Below are 16,966 nucleotides of genomic sequence, written 5' to 3'. Positions count from 1 at the left end.
GCTGGGGATGGGTGGAGAGGGAGCCTGGAGCGGTGCCGACACTGAGCATGGGGAGTGTCCAGGAGAGGGAGCTGGGTCCGGGATGGAGCTCCGGGAGTGCCAGCGTCACCTGGCAGGTGATGGATCAGACACAGCTGGAACCACGGGGTTTGCTTTGGGCCAGGTGAATCCTCCCAGAATTAGGGCTGGTGCTGCTGGGTTTTCATTGTGGATGGAAAATCCCAGCAGTGGGAAATGGGAAAACCCCTTTGGAGTCTGAGCTGGGCCATCCAAAATGTGCATTTCATGGCAACTCCAAGCCATCCTTTGCTGTCTGCAGGCTCAGAGAGGCTGAGCAGCATTGTGTCCATCCAGTGTGCACTTCGCTGGAATTGCTGGTGTTTGTTTTTCCTAATTTACCCTTTCCTTGTTTGTCTCGTGCACGGCACAGGGGTCTAATTTGGACTTTTTTTAGGCAAAAACCTGCTCAGCATTTATGGGTTGGGGCAGCAATTCTGGAGCATTTAGAGGTGAATTTGATTAGCACTTGTGGAAAACTGTGCAGCAAATTGCAGTGCTAATCATGGGAAATCAAGCCACAGAGTTTCAAGGCAGAACTGGCTTTCAGTTGGCTTTTTTAAAGCCAAAAATGAAGATATTAAGCTACCTAAAGCTCAGAAGAATTTTATTTCTGCTGGTTTCATGTCAGGCTTTCTGATTACACAGTTATGCTGAGCTGAGTGTTAGTAGAAAAATATGGAAAAAATAGAAAACACTTAATTTGTGTCCCAGAACTGATCCGTAGTGTTTGAATCAGCTTTTCTCATATCTTTCTCTATCCATAATTGAGTAAAGGGATTGAAGAAAAATGTCTCTTATTTGTAAAATCATTCACTGTGTAGAAAAGATGGATGGGAAGAGACACAACCCATTAACTCCCAACTTTATTGTGCCATCCCTGGGGTTCAGGAGCTTCTGGAATCAAAGGGAACCCTCCCAGTGACCTCTGCTGTGTGCTGATGATGACTTTTAGTGGTTTTTAAATGAGAATAAAACCCATGGCTGTGTGCAGAGAGCTGGGGGAGCGTTAAGTGGATTAAGTGGAACCCACTGGAGACCTTTGTCTGGGGAATGGGACTTTCAGTCGGATTCCCTGGGGCTGCAGACTTTGGGTTGCTGCTTCAGACTTCAAAGAAATGGGAATTTGGGCTCTGATTTCACACAGCCTCTCCCCCAGTGCTCCCAGTGAGAGACACCAGATGAACACCAGGGTTGTTGTTTGCAGAATGCCAGCATTGAGATAAGGAAGGAAACAGATTTGATCATTAACCGAGGAAGATTGGGGAGGGGAGCAAATTGGCTTTTTCCAGGAGCTCTGGTGCTGCTGCCCATGACGTGGCTGGTGTTTGGGTAATGTTTGAAGGATGGGTAAATTAGTGGATGCAGCCTAATCAGGAAATGTTGGCCCTCCTCATTTTTTATTTTTTTCCCCGAGACATGGAGATTACTGGAGTTACAAACTGCAAATTGGTAACTGCAAGAGATGCCTAAAATATGAGATAATGCCTAAAAACTGCCCAACTTTCTCTGTAGGGCATCAAATGCTAGGTCTATGAGCTGTAATTAAATTGCTGATGTGCTGTTAAAAAAAGCAGCTGGCTGCTCTAAGAGTGTCCATGGCTGGAGCAGAAACACTATAAATGGGACAGCTGTAAGGACATGGAAAAGGGGGAATTTAAGGGGTGGGAAAATGGTAAGATTTTGGATTTCCAGCCTTCCAGGGTGTGCAGAGGGTCAGAGCTGCTGTTCTGGGCAGTTGTGGGGGTGAACCATGGACTCCAAGAACTGAGTGTGCTTCGAGCAGCTCAGGGTCCTCAGCATGGGAAGGAATTGGAGCCATTCCAGAGCTGCTCCAGGGCTGGAGCCAGGCTGGGAGAGCTGGGGGTGCTCACCTGGACAGGAGAAGCTCCAGGGACACCTCAGAGCCCTTGCAGGGCCTGAAGGGGCTCCAGGAGAGCTGCAGAGGGACTGGGGACAAGGATGGAGGGACAGGAGCCAGGGAATGGCTCCCAGTGCCAGAGGACAGGGCTGGATGGGAGATTGGGAATTGTTCCCTGGCAGGGTGGGCAGGCCCTGGCACAGGGTGCCCACCCTGGGTCCCTGGCAGTGCCCAAGGCCAGGCTGGACACTGGGACAGTGGAAGTGTCCCTGCCATGGCAGGGGTGGGATGAGAGGATCTCCAAGGTCCCTTCCAGCCCAAACCATCCTGGGGTTCTGTGAACACCTCATCAATGGTATAAATGATTTTAAGCTATCTAATTGACAGTATTTTGGTATATGAAGTGTGTTCAATACAAGGAAAAGATTCTGGGACTTGATAGATGCCCAGGTAATGTTACATAAAGCTGGAGATCTGCTCTCCTCCAAAGCCAAGTCAGGACTGATAGAATTCCTTTGCCTGCTGCCTTGTGGTTCATAGAAACCACAGAATCCTGGGATGGTTTGGGTTGGGAGGGACCTTAAAGATCCTCCAGGTGCAACCCAGGGCACCTTTTGTCGGGCACTCTAGTGACTGTGTTGGATTTTAGTGGAGATAAGGACTTGGGAATAAATTCCTTCCAAGAACGACTCCTCTAGCTCTGCATTCTGATCAGCTCTGTCGCCCTGGATGGTTCCTCACACAGTTTTTCCCTCTCTTTTTTCCCCTGCAGTTGTGGCCTTCTTGGTGGCCTTTCATCAGAACAAGCAGCTGATAGGGGAGAAGGGGCTGCTCCCCTGCAAGCTCTACCTGCAGGATGTCAAGAAATACTTCAAGGGCAAGGTTGGCCTGGATGCCCTGAGCTATGCCCCCACTCTCATCTGGTTCCTGGACTGGTCTGCCATGGACAGCACCCTGGATTGCCTGGCCCTGGCTGGCCTGGCAGTGGCAGCCTTTGTGCTGCTGACTGGCTGTGCCAACATGGTCCTCATGTCCCTGCTGTGGCTCCTCTACCTCTCCCTGGTCAACGTTGGACAGATCTGGTGGGTCCTCGATCCCTCTGCTCTGCTCTTTGTGGTACACATTGAGTTTTCCTGGTGCAGTTTGGATTTCCAGTCCAATTTGTGATTGCTCCTCACCAGATTATCCCTGTAGGAATGAATGTGAGATAAGGACAGCACCTGGCAGGAAAGATGTATGGACACAAATGATGGATGGCAATGTCCCAGCTCTGTCTTAGCTGGGATATCTGCCCTGAGTTCTCCTCTGCTCATTGGTGCAGGGTGGGATTTGATGATCTGCCTTCCATAATTCCATGGCCTTCCACACTGTGTTATCCCAGCTGTGCAGTGCTTCCCCTCTTGGCTGTTGCAAGGGAATTCCCTCCATCGTTTTAGGGTTTAGGTTTTAGGGTTTCTCAGTTTTCAGCTCTGTCCAAGAGAGAGCTGCAATCTGTGTTTCATGCTAAGTACAGAAAGTTTGTGGGGAGGGAAAAGAGAAACCCTGACTCCTGTAAATCACCCTGCTGCAGGGGAGGGCTGTGGCGCTAAAATAAAGGGTTTGGCTTGTCCTTGCTCTTGTTCAGGCCCCAAATGCATTGTCTGAAAGAGGATGAAAACCCCAAATTTCATCAGGTCACCTCCTGAGGTGCCTCTTCCTGCGGCTGAGCTCGTGTGGAGGGGAAAGCTTCTGCCATCAGGAGGTGCCCAGGGAGACTCTTCCCAAATGTTCTGGCTTTGCAGCAGGGCACCTTTTGCACTGATGGGCTCAGTGGGTTTGATGTGAAGGGTTTGCATGTGCTGCCCCGTTCATTCCCATCCTACTGCAGCTGGAATGTCAGTGGGTGAAGGAGAGCAGCCTCTGAAAAGCTCCATTCTCTGAGCTCTTCACTCAGCACCAAATTAAAGCTAGGACACCAAGCCACAGGGTTGGACAAATAACTCAGTGGATGGTTTTCCATTGCCTGTTCCCAGATTATTCCAGGATTTCTTGTCTGTTTTCTGGATGTTTTAATGTGGAAGGGCAGGAATTCAAGCATCCTCCTGCTCTGGCTTCCAGGGCTACAGGAGCAAAACCTGGCTGTGATCCTTGACTTCTTCCTCTTTGTGTTTCTGTTTGGAGGGGAGAAGGGAAAAATCCCAACAGCCTCCCCCTGAAGCTGCCAAGGTTTTGTAGCTGAGCTTTGGAGCTGCAGTGACTCCAGGGCTGGAGGTTTGATCTGTTAATTCCTGGAGCAGTGGGATAATTAAGACAGGCTCTCTTCATTAGTGCCCACAGCTCTCTGGAGTGCTCCCTGTGCTGGTGCTGTGCTGTAGAGCTCTTGTAGTTTTATTATTTTTTAAAAAACCCCACCTGGAATGTGGTTTTTTTCCCATGTCTTGGGGCAGTGGGTGCTGTGCTGCCCCTCTGCTCCCACTTTTCCTGGCATGGGGGGTGCTGGCTCCTCTGACAGTCCTGCAGAACTCCTGAGGTTTTCCCACAGTAATTCCAGTTGTGCCTGGTGAGCTCTGAGTGGCTCTTTTGGCACCTTTTTTAAGGAAGAGGCCAAGGGTGGGGGGTTCAGAGAGGAGCCTGTCCCCCTCCTCCCCAGCCCTTACCCAAACCCCAGTTCCTGCTCAGGGATGAGAGCTGGGGTCCCCTCCCAGCTCCAGGCCAATGATCCTGGCAGGAATGCACCTGGAGCCTGTTGTGCTTGAAAGGAATTGACTCCTCATAGTTGAGATAAGGATGGATTATTTTCTTTTTTTCCCCTCCTTTGCTCCTTGAGGTTTGGGGGGTGAAATTTAGCCTGGTGTACAGCAAAATCTCACCAAGGGGGAAGGGGGAGCAGAAAAGGGGGATTGGAGGTGTTCCCTCAGCTGCTTTTCCTCTTGATTTCAGTATTAAACAGGAAATGAGGTGGTTCTTGGGAAGGGAGAAGAGTCCTGCTCATTCAGCTGGGGGCTCATTTTCCATCAGATCCTCTGCAGTGGGTCAAACCCAGATTATTCCAGTGGGACGTGGAATTCCCAGGTCCGAGGGGTGCTGGCTGCTCCCAGTGCAGGGAAGGAACAAAGCAGGGCTCACTCACTGCTCCCTGTCCTTCAGGAGTTGGGTGCTGCACAGGGAGGAGCTCAGGGTACCCAAAATCTGCAGTATTGGCCCTAAAACCAAGGCTGGCCTTAAAACCTAGGCTGGCTTTCCATCTCCTTCTCACACTGGTTTCTGGGTGGGGTTAGGTGCTGCAGGGATTGTTTTGCTCCCAGTTTGGGGCAGGCTGAGAGGTTTTGATGGGTTCTGCTGCTTCTCCAGAGCACCTGAAGAGAGCACAGCTCTCCTGAGGTGGGCAGGACAATGCCAGGCATTCCTGGCTGGAGTGATGAGGCAGCCCAGCAGAGAGAGGTCTCTGAAATGAGCAGGAAATTCCTCCTGTGGCCCAAATATATTAAAAAAAAAATCTTTTGTGGCTCAAAATAAAAACGTTATTTTGATTTTTTTTAATATATTTTTTTGTGCAACCCTGCTGTCCCTATCCACTGGCCAGCCTGGGCTCCTGTGGGCTCTCCCCAGCCACCAAAATCCTCTGCTGAGCCTCCCTGGGAAGCCCCTCCAGGGGAGCTGCAGCAGGATCAGCAGGAATAGAGCTCTCTTCTCTGGGCCAGAGAGGGACAATTTATTCCTTTTATCGCCCTCTTGTCTATTTTAATTTTAAATGTCCCTATTTGTTTTGGGCTGCTGAAGGAGCAGCTCTTTCAACTGCTGCCCAGCTGGCTTGGGCTCAGCCAGGGGAAGCTTCAGAAGAGCAAAGTGTGGCCTTTGAAGGGCAGGACACGTTCCCTGCCTGCCCTGGCCCCACCTGGCAGCTGGGGCCAGCACAGCTGAGGGCTTGGAGGGTCTGAAACGCCTCAAAAAGCTGCTCCCCTGAGCTGCTTGCAGGATAAGGAGTGTTTGGGCAGCCTGAAATGCCAAGAACCAGGCCCAGCTTGTGGCCCTTGGCTTTGCCAGTTTGTTGTCCTTGACTCTCTTCAGCAGCCTGGAATAAAGATGCACTTTGGTGGTTCTCACAGTGAAGTGACCTTGCAGAGAAATGGATTTATTTCGGTTTTTATATGTGTGGGGTGGGGATTGCCAGTGCTCTCCACCTCGAAATGTGGTGGTTTCTGTCCTGCTGGGTTTCCCAAACCAGCTGTGGGTCTGTGCAGACTAAACCTGGATGTGTTTGGGGTCAAGGCCACCCACGTGATGGTGTCACACTTCCATCAGAAGCTCAGTGTGTCTGCCTTAAAATACTGCATTTTTTTTTTCTTTTTTCCCCATCTGCCACTTTGAACTTTTTCCTTTTGAAGTAGGAGACTGTCAAGAAGTTCAAAATCTGCCAGGGCAGAAAAATATTTAATACCTGACCTGTTGGGTGAAGTGCTGAATCATTATGTTCATTTTAACCTCGATTATTCCTGTCATTTTTGCAGTAGTAAAATAGGAGTAAAGTGACAGTAGTCGGTTTGAGTTGAGTAGAATCTGTTTAAAGATGTTTTAAATTTTTTTTTGTGGGAATTCTTGTAGTCCAACATCCAATTTGCAGCTTGTGCAGGGTGCAGCTCCAGTGGTCCCACACAAACGGCTTTGCCTTTCTCCCCACTTCCTCCTGAATATTCCTGTCATGGCTTTTCCTCCATTTAAACAAGGATGTGGGAAAAGCTTGGTTGGTTTAATCAAAATCCTCATTGCAGGTGAGCCCAGGCAGCCTCCATTTGTGGTGTGGGGTTGTGTTTGTGGGGATGAGCAGGACCAGCTCTGGGGGAGAGGCTTCCAGCAGGAATTAAATCAGTTTTTGTACCAGAATCACTAATGCACTTCTAAAATGACTGAGTAATTCTGGGATAAATTCACTTTTATCCCCCAGTAAGGTGTCTCCAGAGAGCTATTACATTTTCTTATAGAAACAAACTTTTCAGCTACTCTGCCACTGATCTCCTGTTTCTTCTCCTGTTGTTTCCTCCCTTCCAGCATTTCCAACTGGCATCTGAAAACCCTTCCTTCCCCTGGGTTCTTGTGTTCCCAAAGCTCATTGCCCATTGTCAGACAGCACAGATTAAAAAATAAAAAAAAAAAAACAAACCAAAACCTGGAATTGTGGGATTTTAAATCCCGTTGCCTTTATTTTCTTTCTAGATTCTGGTTGAGTTACAGGAGCTCAAGGGAATAAGTTAAACAAGGCAATAAATAAAATGTTATAGCATGAGGTGGCTGCAAAGTTCTTTTTAGTGGGGTCTTCCCTTGTGAGAGAAAGCAGGATTTGGGGGGCCAGAGAAAGGACAGGCAGGGATTTGGGGGGGCCAGAGACAAGGACCAGGCAGGGATTTGGGGGGGCCAGAGAAAAGGACCAGGCAGCTCCTTTTTATCCTGCAAGGAATATGAAATGTGCCCTTTGAAGCCCAAAAAATTACCCAGAGTGGAGGGGGTGCCTCAGTTTCTGCCCCCCAAGTTCCTGGTGGTTTTTCACCTTTAGCTGCTGGAAGAGGGCAGCTTGGAAGTTTCCCATTAAAGGAGATTTTGGAAGGCCAAGTGTGCAGCAGGTCAGGCAGGCTTGGCTCTGAGGCAGGTGCTTTAATTGCAATTAACTGAGTGTCCTCAGGAGTTCATCTGCAACAGAGAAAGAGGAAGGGCTGCAGTGTGGTGGAGGGTTTGTGGGGTTTATTCTCATTAAAAAGCACTTGAACCATGCAGGATTTAATCAGGGGCTGGGCCAGGCTGAGCTGCAGTGGGGCTCAGGAGATGCTCAGGGAGTGTTTTCCCTCTCCAGGAGCATCTGAGTGGCCATTAAATCAACCTCTTCCAGTGATTTTTCCTGTTCTTTTCTCCACCTTTGGGTTCTGAGACTTCAGGTGCTTTGCCCAGAGTGATCCAGCCCAGTAAAGGTTGCAGACAGGTCCTTGAGTTCCTCACTCCAGCTTGGAAAGCAGCCAGGGTGTCAATCAGGGCTGGATTTTGCAAAACATTCCCATTTTTAAGCACTTCTGTTTGTGACCCTTTTGATGGTGAGAGCACAGGAGTGTGGACAGGATCATCCTGGAGTGGTTTGGGTTGGAAGGGAATTTAAGGATGATCCCATTCCATCCCTATCCCAGCTCCATACCTCTGCCCATCCTGGGGTTTCCTCTGGCCTTGGGGAGCCCTGTCCTCAGCAGCAGATGAAAAAAATCCCCAAAAAATCCCCAAGGCAGCAGGAATCAGTGGATTTTTAAGCAGTTTGGATAATTCAGGAAGACTTTTTTTTTTATGGAAAAAAAGGGGTGTCACTTCTGTGGGATTGTGTTTGTGGGGATGAGCAGGACAAGCTCTGTGGGAGAGGCTTCCAGCAGGAATTAAATCAGTTTTTGTACCAGAATCACTAATGCACTTCTAAAATGACTGAGTAGTTCTGGGATAGATTCACAGTAAGGTGTCTGAACAATCAGGGGCTGTGAAGAAAGGAATGGCAACCTGGGTGTCCTGGCTTTTATCAGGACACGTGGGAAGTTCTCAGGGATCACTGCACAGGCAGGAATGGATGTGGCAGCTGTGCTTGACAGGGTGACCTTGGCAGGGGCTTCCCATCAGTCTCTATCCTGCTTTATCATGTCTGGAAGTGATACAAGCTTGTACTGAGGGGCTGTAATTCTTAACTGAGACCAGCTTTCCGTTCAGGTGGGAAGTGAAAGCAGAAATTCCTGTTGTGCCTGAATCCAGTGTCCAGTTTTGTGTATTAAAAAGAAATTATCTTTAGAGAAATCTCATTACCCAAATCACCTTGGTGCTTTTGCTAAATTGGAGGTTTTTAGAGCCTTGTGTACAGAGCCCTTTTTGCAACCTGGCCTTGCTTTCCCAGCTCTCCAAAATACCCCAAAAAACAACACCTAGAAAAGTTAGAATATCTTATTCCTTAATCAAGCCTTGGCAGGGAGGCTCAGGAATTTCTTTGTTATCTCAGCCTCGCATCCCTTTTTGCTGGGAGCTGCCCTCCCTGTGTCCCCAGCAAGAAAAGATGATCTCTGCAAACATCAAGCCAGAGTTGCAGGATCTCAGGGGGTCATCCTTCCTGCCCAGGAAGCTGCTTTTTGGCGCTTCCTCCCCGCCCAGAAGAGAGGGAATGGATCGGTTTCAAAGAATGCTGCGAGCAGCCCTGAGCGCTGGGGATGACACATTAATGAAAACAAAGATTAATTCCATGTGACACCGCTGCCTTGCAGCACAACTGGGAGCTAATGAAGCTAATGAGAACCATATTTGGGGTGAGAGATGGAAATTGAATCGTGGCTGATGGCAGAAATGAATCACTGAACGTTTTCCCCCTTGTCCCAGCATGAGGAAGGATTTCCCCTCCTTGCCCTGGCTTTGGGGCTGGGGTTGGGGTGGGAGCAGCCCTTGAGAGGTCCCAGTGGGGTCTGCTCAGCTGGGGTTTGGAGTGGGTGGGCAGCAGGAGCTGCTCCGTGGCTGGGCTGGTGCTGCAGAGCTGGAATGTGGGAGGTTGCTGGTCCTGGGAGAGGTGGGTGCAGGTGGCACTGGGCAATCCCAGTCTGCAGAGTGCTGGGCAGCAGGGGCTAGCCCCAGAGAGATTCGTTAATGCCATTAAAACTGTGCAATATTTATAATGCATAAATGCATGATATATATTATATATAATATTATATAACATATGCAATATATATGCATTTATATTTTATATGTATTATATGCAATAGAAATGCATATATTTATAGGAATTTATTACAAAAATGCAATTTAATGCAATTAAAGGGTTCCTCTTTTAATCAACCAATTACTGCCATCCTGTTTTCCTGGGATTTTGCCTGCAGAACCTTCCTGCTGGTAGCAGCAGGATCTCAGCAGTGCTCAGGAGGTGATTCCCACTTGTTCTGGATCCTGGATGTGTCCAGGCTGCTGCTGCTGCTCCCGAGGTTTTCCATCAGCTCCTGCTGCTGGGGCTCATCCCAGCTCAGGGATGCTCAGCCTGGGCTCAGATCCCGTTTTTCCCCTTTCCCTGGGCTCAGTGTGCAGCCCAAGGAGCAGCTCCCAGTGGGATTCCCAAGCTGCCACCTCAGCACCTGCTCTTGGCTCTGGCAGGATTTGACCAAAGCAAACCCCACTGGGGTCTGCCAGGCTGTGCAGGCCCAGGAGCCGTCTGTGATTTTGGGAAGGAGCGTGGGCAGAGCTGCTGAGTGCTGAGGCTCAGCTGCACCGTTCACATTTGCTCTCCTGAGCAGGCCCAGCCAGGGCAGTGGTGTTTTGTGTCAGTGTGTGCTTTGGGAAGAGCCAGGTGGATGCACAGGGTGGGACATCCCCTTCCTCACCCCTGCTTGGCTCCAGCCCTGCCCAGGCACCTTTCCCAGCACGAGGAGCAAACCTCCTCCTCCTCCTCCTCATCCTTTATTTCTAATGTTAGCCCCATTCCTCCCATTTCAATGTGGATGTTGTAATTACAGAGCACAGAATCCCAGCTTTTAGAGCTCTGTGACCACAAGAAAGTGAATCCAGAAACCAGACTGGTTTCATTTGCTCCCATTCCAGCTGATTTCCTCCCCCCACCATCGCTGTGCAGTGCTGAAGGCTTGGCAGGGACCAAAACCAGCTGTCAAAAAGCGTTTTTACCCCCACACTTTCAAGTTAATGATGTCCTGAAATTAATGGCGCACCAGCCTCGTCCTGGATCTCGTTTTGATGGATTTTGCCAGGGATGTTTCCCAACTGGGCTGGGGAAGTGAATCCCCAGGTCCCAGGAAAAAAAAAAAAGGTGGGGGGGGTGGTGTTTTTCCATCCTAAGTGTTTACAGCTTTAATTTGGTCGGTATATTGTGGTTTTCCAGCGAGCTTTCAGTAACTTTTGGAAGCTGTGGATGAGCTTTTCCCCTGCTCAGGGCCAGGGAAGTGGCAGTGCCTGGGTGTCCCCTTGCTCTGGAAGTGGCTGTGGGCACAGGAGAGGCTCCAGCCTTGGCACAGGGGGGAAAAGCTGAAGGAGCTGAGTTGGATTAGCTGAGGGAAAATTAAAAAAGCTAATTAAAGTAATTAGCTGAGGGAAAGGAGACAGAGATGAAGCGTGTGAAAGAAGCAGAGGTTGGAACCCTGGCACAGAGGGGTTGTGGAGTCGTCCCTGGAGGTGTCCCTGGACAGGGCTGGGAGCACCTGGGACAGTGGGAGGTGGCCCTGCCATGGCAGGGGTGGCACTGGGTGGGATCTGAGCTCTTTCCAGCCCAAACCACCCCAGAGTTCTATTCTCTGTCCTGTGGCCCTGGAGACAGGACAAGGAGCTGCTGGTTTGTGTGGTGGGAAGGAAGATCCAGGTCAGGCTTAAGGAAATGTCCCCGTGGAATAATCTCAGGCTGGCTGCCTGGAGAGGGAGGGGAAATCTCAATTTCTGCCTGACCAGGTGATTCTCTCCCAATCCTCTTCTCAGACAGGTGCATTTCCCACATTTTCTGTACTTTCATGGCTTCACCCTTTACCACCCTGCTGGATTTGTGGCAGGTGGCTCACGCAGCTTTCCCTGTCCCTGGAATTTTGGAAGGAAGCTCCCTTTGGTTGCCTGCTGTGACCTGGGGCTGCTCCAGGGCAGATGATCCCCTGGGATGGGGATGGAGATCCATCCCTCCCTGCAGAGGGAACACCTGCAGAGTTCAAATGCCACATTCCCAACTTTCCCAGCTCACACTGGAGCTCCCACCTTGTGGAGACCTCCTGGAAACCTTTTGGGGACCAGATCCTGGTGGAGAATAGAAAATATACCTGTACCCATAACTTTTCCCTCATCCCAAGCTCCAGAGCCCAGGGAAGGAGAGGGATTTGTGATGGAATCATCCAAGTTGCCATCTGGGATCACTTTCCATGGGGATGTTCTCTGTGGGGAGCAGCAGTGGGAGCTGTTAACACCAGCTGCAGATTTAGGGATGAGCAGGGAGTTCAGCTGGAAGGAGCTGGTGCTGTTGGGCACTGCTGGGCTGGAGCTGGTTTTGCTCTGTTTTCAGTACAAATTCAGCTGGATTTCCCTCAGAGCATCCAATTTATAGATGTAAAACAAACAGAATTTATAGATGGAAAGGTAAAATCTGTGTGGTTTGTCCTATTTTTAATGGGCTCTGTCTGGAATATCTTTTTGGGAATGTTTTACAGGTTTAGAGACCCCCTATCCCAAACAACCCCTGCATTAAATAACCTGAGCAGCTCTGGGGCAGCTGAGTGGAGAAGGAAATGTGAATTTATGGGGCAAGTGTGGCTGATGAGCTCCTCCTCCAGCAAATAAAACCCATCATCCCCCCTGCTTTGCATGCAGGAAGGAAGGAAGGAATTCTCTGGAAAAGGTGGCATTTTGTGTTGGGGGGGGAATTCCTGTTCCCTGGAAGGTCTTGCAGAGCTGTGTCCTCAAACCCCTGACAGCAGGAAGTGTTTTCCTTGGGAATAACGGGGTTCAAAGCAGGTTTTGCTCTCAGTTTTTGCTTTCCAGGAATACACTGAAGCTAGAATTAATCATCAGGACAAGGTGCTGAAAACAATTTAACTCAAATATTAAATGATGTTTATGATTCCCAGCTGATCCAGGCCAAGTGGGATGTGGATTTTCCTCCCCTGACAAGTCAGGGCTAAAAATGCTGTCTCTTCCAGCAGAAAACAGCCCTGACATCACTTTTTAATGGCATTTATGCAATCCAAGTGGAATATACTTTGAATCAGCAGAATTTCTGCATTTGACAACGTGCAGATCAAAAGTTCTGCTGGTGAAATTTACCCCCAGGCCTGCGATATCAAATCCATGTTTTTCCTTATTATCTGTTGGGAATGCTTCAAATACCAAAATGTGGGGGAAAAAAAAAAAAAACCCACTCATTTTTTAATAAATACTTCTGTTAACTCATTATAGCCACCTTGAAAAGCAAAAACTGGTGATTAAATTCTAAACCCCCAACCTGAAATCTGTGGGAATTGGGTACCTGCCCTGCTTGTACCTATTAAAACCTAAGAAATCCCTGCAAGAATTCCTGCTGCTTTTATGGATTCAGAGTGGGCCATTTGGTTTGGTTTCCTTGGCATTTGTCTCGCAGGCTTCTTCAGAGAAATAAATCCACAAGTGTTTGCCTGTCATCACATGACGGGGCTGGGAGCCTGGATTGATGTAATCAGCACCAGACACACGTCAGAAAACTTCATGTGGTTCAGCAAAATACAATATTTTATTAATTCCTCATTTGGGGGGGGGGGGGGGGTGGTTTAAATGAGCCTCAGGGGGTTCTTAGCTTGTGCCAAGAAATGAGAATGGTTCCTGTGAGTTGGTGTTGAGCAGCACCAGGAGCGGGGTGGGGATCAGCAGAGTGAGGTTCCCTTAATGACAAATAACTTCATAAAAAGCTGCTTTTATTATTCATTAAATTACAAATTATCCTGGTGGGTTTTTTTTCTCTCTTTATACATCAGTAAATCTGTAGGAAATTGTTGTTAAATATGGTGTAAAACATTGAGGTTGATTGGTTCAAAAAACCATCAATGATGAGTATAAAATGTAACTTATTGAGGATATTTTCAGTTGTAGCAGATCCTTCTTAAAATCTTTGAGACCTGGGGTGTTTCTTAGTATTGGGGTGGTTTTTTTGGTTTTGTTTAATGTGCTACAAATACATATAAATAAATACAAATAAATGCAAATACAAATATAAATAAACACAAATATATATAAATATAAATAAACAAAATACATATAAATAAACTACAAATATGTATAAATAAACAAATACTCATACATATAAATAATTACAAATATATAAAAATAAATAAATTCAAATAAATACAAATACATATAAATATATAGAAATTCCTGATGTGGGATTGCAACCATACTGGGAATAAACAAAATTTGAAGAACAGCATCTTAAAACTTGCTCAGCTTTGGGATTAAAAGTAAGTTTTAATCAGAATTGGTAATTTTACAGAAAATCACTGTGGTGCAGCTGAGGCTGAAGGGAATTGCAGTGGAAGGAGGAGCAGCCCTTCTGTGTCCCAAAAGAAGGGGGCAATTCCTTGGAGTGCTGAGCAGCCCAAAAATTCAGGAATTTTCTCCTCTTCCATTCCCTGCAGCAGCATTTTCCCATTTTTGCCACATTTTATGCAATTCGGGACTTTTCTGTACTCCCTGACAGCATTTTGAAACTCCAGATGTTGGAAGTGAGGAACAAGACCAGCACAAGATGTCATTCCCTTGAATTTATCAACCCCAATTTTAATTCTTTTGCTTTCTCTTCATTTTGTTTTGCAGGTATTCCTTTGGTAAGTGACTAAAAATGAGCCAAAAGCTGCAGTAATATTTTGTTGATGCATTTGTGGGTATGTAGCTTTTTCATTTTTCCAGCTTGTCTTGCTCTTCCTCTGGCACGTTTAAATTTTTTCTTTTTCTCTTTTGCCTGGCATATTTAAATTTTAATTTATTTTAAAATTTAAAGGTATTTTTATTAAGTTTTTTTTTTTTTTTTGGTTAAGCTTTTGATTAAATTTCACTGCATTTCTTTCTGCCCTCGTGCCCTTAAAGAAAGGGAATTCTTTAAACTGAGGATGAGGGGAGTTGATGGAAAGGTCACGTTTGAGATGAAGGGAATGAAGGACATTCCTGGCAGGGAATCTCTTCCTCCCAAATTCCCTTTCCACAGGTGATTTGGGTATCAGGAACCTCTAATTCCTGTCATGGGCTTTGTCCTGGGCTGAGCTGCAGGTGTTGCTCTCTTGGAGGTTGGATTTTTTTTTTCCCCCATTTGGATTATTTGCAGTTTTCCAACCCATTCTTAAATGGAAGTTGACAAATCCTGCTGGAAGCATTCCTCTCTGTGGAAATATTAGGAAAACTGATTTTCTGGGTATTGCTGCCATGGACTAACACCTTAACTCAGCCTTTTTTGGCTGTGTTTTCTCCCTTCAGGAAAGGCATGGGATGGGTGGGTGGAGAAGGACTCTGGATCATGGCTGGAAATGGGATTTGTGTTCCCAACTTGTCCCAGATGGAGTCTGGTTATTCAGCAAGGAGGTACAAGAATGGTCAAATTCTGTTTGTGTATTCCAGGGAGGTTGAATCCCTTTTCCTTCTGGGAGTTGCAGCTGTCTCCTCATTCCCCATGGAATGTTCTGGAATTCAAGTTGCTCCTTGAGCTGTCTGAGGGTTTCTGGGAATGCTCAGGTGGAGACCAGGATATGGAGAATTCTCCATTCTGCTCCTTGAAGCATTCCAGATAATTCTTCCCTGTTAAATGTGGGTGTTCAATCCAGGACAGCACAAACCCAGAGGGCTGGACTGGAGTTGCTCATCCTCTGGGTGTGTTGCTGATGGGTGTAGAAAAATGCTTTGTTTTTGTTGTTTTTCAAGCGGTGTTTCATATTTTTTTGGCTTTTCCTTGAGTCCCAAGTGGAGATCCCCCTCCAAGGAGCCCTTTGTACCCAGTGGGGTCTCTCCCTTCCCCGTTTTTGGCGTGAGGGCTCCTTCGGAATGAGATGAAGGAGATGTAAATCTGCAGTTCCTTTTGTCAGAATACAGGAAAACCACAATATTTTTGTTATAATATAGCTGAAACAACAACATTGTCATCCATTGCTGGGGCAGTGCATTAAATATTGCTGAGCTCTGGAAGCCTCATTCTTTGGGAGCATCTACTTCAAAGCAAGATCCTTTAAAAAAAAGAAATTCCTGGAGAGTTCTTTGTAAGTGCTGACTGTTTCCTATCCCCCTCCAGGAAGTGAGGGTTTTTTGGTTTTTGTTTTTTTTTTTTTTTTGCTACATCTCAGGATGGATTTTGGTAGCCTCTATTCAATCTCCAGGCTGTCCCTGTGAATTTTAAAGAACTCCAGAGCCTGAAAATAGCAACAAGCTGTGGGATCAACTGGTATTGCCACAGGTTTTGCTCTTTGCTCTTAGTCTTGGTGGGGGAAAAGCGATTAAAAATCCTCCTCACTGGAGGGAAGGAGCTGGGAACCAGGAATGCAGAGCCCCAGGCTGGGCTGTTCATCCCTGGAAGCTGAGGAGCTGCTCTGGGATGCAGATCCTGGAGTGGGCATCAGCCAGGCCTGGAATCAGCTGAGCTGGGATCACTTCAGGATTAGTTTATTGTTATTCTGGTGTAAACCCGGCTTTGGAGCCAGTGGGGTGGTGAGGGCACCTGGGTCCTTCCCTGGGGATGGGCACAGATCCGGGGCCACTTTTCCTCCTTATTTTTGGAAGGGCACAGTTCTGGTGAGGCTGTTCCTGGCCAGATTTTTGGGATGGCCGGATTTTTGGGATGGCCGGATTTTTGGGATGGCCGGGTTTTTGGGATGGCTGGATTTTTGGGATGGGTGGGTTTTTGGGATGGCTGGATTTTTGGGATGGGTGGATGGATGGATGGATGGAGGGATGGATGGAGGGATGGATGGAGGGATGGATGGAGGGATGGATGGAGGGATGGATGGAGGGATGGATGGATGGATGGATGGATGGATGGAGGGATGGATGGAGGGATGGATGGAGGGATGGATGGAGAGATGGATGGATGGATGGATGGATGGATGGATGGATGGATGGATGGATGGATGGATGGATGGATGGATGGATGGATGGATGGATGGATGGATGGATGGAGGGATGGATGGATGGACGGACGGATGGATGGATGGATGGATGGATGGATGGATGGATGGATGGATGGATGGATGGATGGATGGATGGATGTGCTGCCTGCCCTCACTGGAGCGCAGCTGCAGGACCAGGCTGCTCCTCCAGAGCTTTCCTGGCTTCTCCATCCTCAGCCTAAATCTCCTCCTGGAGTTTTGCTGTTCCAAGGCCTTTCCCTCGTGTTCTCCCTGGTGGAGCCCCTGTCCTGGTGGCCTGGCCTGGCTCAGCTCTGCCTCTCTCTCCAGGTTCCCTCTGTGCTGCTGGGATTAGAAATTGCTGCTTTATCCTTCCTGAAAATTCAGGAGCTGTGTTCTCCTGGCTTGGAATGAGACCAGAACTGCCTCAGCAGGTCTGTGGTGGTGCCACCTTTGCTGTTTCTGGCCC

The 16,966-nt window shown here is 47.9% G+C and overlaps 1 protein-coding gene across 1 annotated transcript in view; it reads left to right on the top strand.

The window, feature by feature from the left end:
• The window catches only part of LMF1 (lipase maturation factor 1), a 141,559-nt gene that overhangs the window by 5,682 nt on the left and 118,911 nt on the right, over positions 1–16,966 (top strand). Inside the window, exons 2-3 of the mRNA XM_054516593.1 lie at positions 2,691–2,853; positions 2,942–3,000. Coding sequence (XP_054372568.1) covers positions 2,691–2,853; positions 2,942–3,000 — 222 coding nt within the window. The remainder of the gene's footprint in view (positions 1–2,690; positions 2,854–2,941; positions 3,001–16,966) is intronic.

Source organism: Molothrus ater, chromosome 16 (assembly GCF_012460135.2).
Source record: "Molothrus ater isolate BHLD 08-10-18 breed brown headed cowbird chromosome 16, BPBGC_Mater_1.1, whole genome shotgun sequence".
NCBI lineage: Eukaryota > Metazoa > Chordata > Aves > Passeriformes > Icteridae > Molothrus > Molothrus ater.
This window is presented reverse-complemented; position numbering and strand designations above follow the sequence as displayed.